The 6,679-nt window shown below is 32.9% G+C and overlaps 2 protein-coding genes across 2 annotated transcripts in view; one reads left to right on the forward strand and one right to left on the reverse strand.

The window, feature by feature from the left end:
- The window catches only part of LOTGIDRAFT_86409 (hypothetical protein), a gene marked incomplete at both ends in the record, with an annotated part of 3,291 nt that extends 1,602 nt beyond the window's left edge, over nt 1-1,689 (forward strand). The window contains one exon of the mRNA XM_009064809.1: nt 1,253-1,689. Within this exon, the coding sequence (XP_009063057.1) occupies nt 1,253-1,689 (437 nt within the window). The remainder of the gene's footprint in view (nt 1-1,252) is intronic.
- Nucleotides 1,690-3,341: 1,652 nt separating this feature from the next.
- Nucleotides 3,342-6,679, reverse strand: part of LOTGIDRAFT_220799 (hypothetical protein) — a 5,081-nt gene continuing 1,743 nt past the window's right edge. The window contains exons 3-4 of the mRNA XM_009064810.1: nt 5,567-5,745; nt 3,342-5,305 (exon numbers count right to left, since the gene is read on the reverse strand). Of these exons, the coding sequence (XP_009063058.1) occupies nt 5,213-5,305; nt 5,567-5,745 (272 nt within the window). The 3' untranslated portion in view covers nt 3,342-5,212. The remainder of the gene's footprint in view (nt 5,306-5,566; nt 5,746-6,679) is intronic.

A 6,679-nucleotide genomic window follows, 5' to 3' on the forward strand; every position in this document is an offset into this window, starting at 1 on the left:
CTATATATAGGTGTGTACTATATACTGGTGTGTACTATATACTGGTGTGTACTATATACTGGTGTGTACTATATACAGGAGTGTACTATATATAGGTGTGTATTATATACAGACGTGTACTATATACTGGTGTGTACTAAATATAGGCGCGTACTATATTCAGGTGTGTACTATATACTGGTGTGTACTATATACATGTGTGCACTATATACAGGTGAGTAAAAATTCAGGTGCGCACTATATACTGGTGCGCATTATATTCAGGTGAGTACTTTATACAGGTGCGTACTAATTCAGTTGTGTACGATATACAGGTGCGTACTAATCCAAGTGTTTACTATATATAGGTGCGTAATAATTCAGTTTCGCACTGTATACTGGTGCGCACTATATTCAGGTGAGTACTTTATACAGGTGCGTACTAATTCAGGTGCGTACTATATACTGGTGCGTACTACATTCAGGTGTGTACTATATTCAGGTGCGTAAAATATACAGTGGCGTACTATATATAGGTGTACTATATACTGATGTGTACGATATACGGATGTGTACTATATACAGATGTGTACTATATACAGGTGTGTACTATATACTGGTTTGTACTATATACTGGTGTGTACTATATACAGGCGTGTACTATATACAGGTGTGTACTATATACAGGTGCGTATTATATTCAGGTTCGTACTATATACAGGTGCGTATTATATTCAGGTGTTTACTATATACTGATGTGTACTATATACAAATGCGTACTATATTCAGATGTGTACTATATACAGGTGAGTATTTTATTAAGATGTGTACTATATTCAGGTGTATACTATATTCAGGTGTGTACTATATACAGATGCGTATTATATTCAGTTGTGTAATATATACAGGTGTGTACTATATTCAGGTGCGTACTATGTACAGGTGCGTATTATATTCAGGTGTGTACTATATACTGATGTGTACTATATACAGGCGTGTACTATATACTGGTGTGTACTATATACTGATGTGTACTATATACAGGCGTGTACTGTATACTGGTTTGTACTATATACTGGTGTGTTCAATATACTGGTGCGTACTATATTCCTACATTCAGATGTGTACTATTTACAGGTGTGTACTATATACTGGTGTGTACTATATACTGGTTTGTACTATATACTGGTGTGTACTATATACAGGCGTGTACTATATACAGGTGTGTACTATATACAGATGTGTACTATATACTGGTGTGTACTATATACAGGTGTGTACTATATACTAGTGTGTACTATATACAGGCGTGTACTATATACATGTGTGTACTATATACAGGTGTGTATTATATACAGACGTGTGCTGTATATTGGTTTGTACTATATACTGGTGTGTATTATATACAGGTGTGTACTATATACTGGTGTGTACTATATACTGGTTTGTACTATATACTGTTGTGTATTATATTCAGGTGTGTACTATATACTGGTGTGTACTATATACTGGTTTGTACTATATACTGTTGTGTATTATATTCAGGTGTTTACTATATACATGTGCGTACTATATACTTGTGTGTACTATATACTTGTGTGTACTATATACTGGTGTGTGTTATATACTTGTGTGTACTATATACTTGTGTGTACTATATACTGGTGTGTACTAAATATAGGTGCGTACTATATTCAGGTGTGTACTATATACTGGTGTGTACTATATACATGTGTGCACTATATACAGGTGAGTAAAAATTCAGGTGCGCACTATATACTGGTGCGCACTATATTCAGGTGAGTACTTTATACAGGTGCGTACTAATTCAGGTGTGTACTATATATAGATGCGTAATAATTCAGTTTCGCACTGCATACTGGTGCATACTATATTCGAGGTGAGTACTTTATACAGGTGCGTAATATATACTGGTGCGTACTATATTCAGGTGTGTACTATATTCAGGTGCGTACTATATACAGATGTGTGTACTATATACTGATGCGTACTATATACTGATGTGTACTATATACATGTGTGTACTATATACAGGTGCGTAATAATTCAGGTGCGTACTATATACAGGTGCGTATTATATTCAGGTGTGTACTATATACAGGTGCGTATTATATACCGGTGCGTATTATATTCAGGTGTTTACTATATACAGGTGCGTATTATATTCAGGTGTGTACTATATACAGGTGCGTATTACATTCAGGTGCGTACTATATACTGGTGCGTACTATTTTCAGGTGAGTACTATATACAGGTGCGTACTAATTCAGGTGTGTACTATATACTGGTGCGTACTATATTAGGGTGTACTATATTCAAGTGTGTACTATATACTGGTATGTACTATATCCAGGTGTGTACTATATTCAGGTATGTACTATATTCAGGTGTGTACTATATTCAGGTGCGTACTATACACTGGTGCGTACTATATACTGGTGCGTACTATATTCAGGTGTGTACTATATTCAGGTGTGTAATATATACTGGTGTGTACTATATTCAGGTGCGTATTATATACAGGTGCGTACTATATTCAAGTGTGTATTATATACAGGTGTGTATTATATACAGGTGTGTACTATATTCAGGTGCGTACTATATACTGGTGTGTACTATATTCAAGTGTGTACTTTATTCAGGTTTGTACTATATACAGGTGCGTATTATATTCAGGTGTGTACTTTATACAGGTGTGTATACTATATACTGGTGTGTATTATATTCAGGTGCGTACTATGTTCAGGTGTGTACTATATACAGGTGTGTACTATATACAGGTGTGTACTATATTCAGGTGCATACTATATTCAGGTGTGTACTATAGACTGGTGCGTACTAATTTCAAGTGTGTACTTTATTCAGGTGTGTACTATATACAGGTGCGTATTATATTCAGGTGTGTACTATATTCAAGTGTGGACTATACACAGGTGCGTACTATATACAGGAGTTTACTATAAACAGATGCGTTCTATTGTCTGTGCGCACTATATTAATACATTTGTACAATATACTGCTTTGCACTTTAACAGGCGTGAATTATAATACTAGTGCCTGAAAATAGCGCTTACCAGTATATGGTACACATTCTGTATATGGTACACACCAAATTAGATGTGTATTTTACACATGTGCGTACTATACAATGGTGTAATGACCAGTATAAAATATTGCATCAGTATATATTATGCACTTGTATATAGTACGCACTATTGTATAGAAACACACAAACTGATTTTGGTTGGTGGAGAAAGATACTTAAGCAATCGACTGTTACAAGCATAGGCTTTGAAGCAACTCTTTTAATTTGACCAACTGAAAAACAAACATCAACTCAATTTTTTTATAAAAGATATATTAGGAATGTTATTTGATATAAAAACAGAGAATCGAATGACATAGTATTTGATATAAAATAAAGGCATTGTACAATATCAAGCATTTTTAAAGGAAAATCACACGCACCATGGACAATTATAGCTTCGTGTGATTGAAATGAAATAAATCTGATTGGATGATGATTCTCAGTGAGAGCAGGCCTTCAATCATCAAAGATAATCAAACCAGTTAGATATTTGTCATCCATTTTATTCTATCCTATTCGTAGATTGACTTTTTCTTGTGCCTGCGCTCACACCAAAACGAGACTCCAAAGAGTATCATTATCCAATCAAATTTGTTTTCATTTCAATCACGTGATTATCAACATAGCAGGCACACAGGAGATTTTATTCAAAATTCAATTCGACAAAAATCGTTTGTGTGCCCCAAGTCCAAGGAACAGTTGGTAGTTTTAGGATCCATGTGAAAGTTATCATTGTTCCTTATGCCTACTGAAAGTTATCACGAGAGACTCATTACACATCAAAGACTTCTACGCAATCTTTCAGGCATGTGTTGTAAAAGCATTCTGAAGAAAAAGAAGCCAAAAGATTCTCAAACATTAGATGATGGATAAAAATGAAATTCAATATGCAATATCACCAACATTTGATAAATTACAAGTTTCTTTAAATTAACGAATTTCTCATATTGATTTAATAAGATTCAATAAACAGCATATTTAAACTGAAATATTCATAGCATTGTCTCATCAGTGTAGAGATTAAGTTAACTCCTGTTTCTTTAGCAACGGTACAATATTATCATGGATATTGATAATATACAACCATCGCTAAAGAAACACAATGTTAACTATTCATAGCATTATCTCATATATGCAGATAGCTGCCAACAAGAGGAGCGTGCTCAAACACGTAACCGATATCCATTTCAAGATTAAAATTATTACCGGTAACTGGATTCATTCCTGATAAAAAATTCAAAAAAAGTAATTTCATGTTTACAATTTGTAATCAAAAGGTACCAACTGTTTTATTTATTTATTTTATTGACTTCACTTCAATATTGAACTGATTTCAAGAAATCAACAAAAAGCTGTCCATGTTACTTTCTTTTGATGTTTTTCTGTATATTTGCCTACATATAACAAAACACAAGACAATATTGTATAATATAACACATATCTTTAATAATATTGTCTTGTGTTTTGTTATATGTGCTCCTTGCTTCTATATGTCGTTCAAATCTTATATTTGCCTACAATAACCGATAGTAAACACCAGTTTCTGTTTGAGCACAACTAGAGTATACCATCAAATAAATAAGAACACTATCATGGATATACTACTCGTTTCTTTAATTTCTGCAACGTATATCCATAAAAGTGTTCCTATTTATTTAATGTTCTATCTACTTCTAAATGTCATTTAGAGATTAGAGAATACCATTTACAATGATTTTAAAATTATGCACAATTATTTAAAAAAAATAAACTATATTCTAAAAAATGTAAAGATATAAAAATGATTGTTTTTACAATATATACAATGTTGATGCAGTTTATGAAGGATAGCATATAAAAAGGGGATCAAGCAAAAATGTTTTTTTTCATATTTCATTAGTTGAATACATTGTTAGCCTAGATACAAAATTATTGAAATTTCATTTTCATTTGAAAATGTTCAAAGAATGATTATAAGTTCAAAAGGCATTTGTTTGCTCAATTTCAATCAGTAGAGCCAAAAAAATACAGGATAAATCACCAAAAAGCTAAAAAGTTTTGCACTTATTTTGTGATAGACGAAATTTTAGAATGAAATGATAACTTTAGTTAGGTATTAATTCAGTTGCTATAGTTACAATGAATTTATTGGTTTTGTAATTTGCTCAGGAAAAATAGTGTCACCATCACAGACAAGGCAAGAACTGTGATACTGTATTTCATATTGGATGATCCCAGCTGGAAATATAAACAGAACATGTTAATGATCCATCAACAAATTTAAAAAATTTATAAACCAGGGTCTCGTTCCACAAAAAGTCTTACGATCAATTTTGTCGCAAATATGGTTTTCACAGACTTACGATTTTAGTGAAACAAGGCCCAGATGGCTTTATTTCTTACAATCTGGCTTCTATCTCAGTTGAGTAAACTGGTATCCCAAACTTGGCACTTCAGTTACCAAGCAACATCATTAAGTCAGTACTTGGAAATACTTACCGTAACATAGTAATTACATCGGTCACCTTGACAACACTCCACGGCCTCCCAGTCTTTATACCAATCTCTCATACTTCTCAACCCTAACACCTTCTGCTGCCCCGAACAAAACTCATTGCCTACACAACTCTTAGCAACATGGTGCATCTTCTCACTTCTTGGAGTCCAAAAAGGTGGACAAATATAAATGCAAATATTTGATGGTATGTGTGGACATGTTCTTCATGTGCTTAAAGGGATTGTAAAGAGGTTTTCTAGATTTTTTATGTGTATCTGGGGACACCATCATCATCAATTTGCACCATTCCAATTTTCAGACGTATGTGGTTCCTGTAATAACTCTAAAACTAAGCGTTTTTAACGTCACTAATCCCATAATATGCTTTATCACATAAGGACTTAATGATTAGTGGCATCATAAAACATTTAGTTTTAGTGGAATTGCAGGAACCACAGACGGACTTAATGATTAGTGGCATCATAAAACATTTAGTTTTAGTGGAATTGCAGAAACCACAGACGTCTGATTGAAAATTGGAATGATGCAAATTGATGCTATAAGTGTTCCTGAGAAAAACTTTTAACAATCCCTTTAAGAATTTTATTAATGATTGAAATAAATTGAAAAGATGCATAGTACATATTACAATGATGAGCATAAGATGATAGTGATGATGGTAATGGATTTATACAAGCTTTTAAAGCTTGTTTCCAAAACCATATGTTTATCTATATGTATATTGTAATATTTGTAATTCTTGAATAAATATTGTTTAAAAAAAAAAAAAAGATGATAGAGAGTGAAATCGAATATCAGTTTCAAAACAGTGCCAAGATTCTTACAGGCACCTTTTATCACTTCGAATTTGTCCTTAAAGAGGATAATTCCAAGCCTCCATTTGACTTATTTTTCAGCTAAAACTACTCAGAAGTGAGTTAATATCTAATTCATTTACAAACTTTTGTATTTAAGACTATCAGTAGACCTACTATTTTAAGGCTGATATCTTTCAAAAAACAATAATTGAGAAATCTGATGTACTGACAAAAGTATGAAGAGATCAGGGTAACGAAAATCTGGAAGTTAACTCAGCAGTGGAATATTAAGACAGT

This window comes from Lottia gigantea (genome assembly GCF_000327385.1).
Source record: "Lottia gigantea unplaced genomic scaffold LOTGIsca_65, whole genome shotgun sequence".
Taxonomy (NCBI): Eukaryota; Metazoa; Mollusca; class Gastropoda; family Lottiidae; genus Lottia; species Lottia gigantea.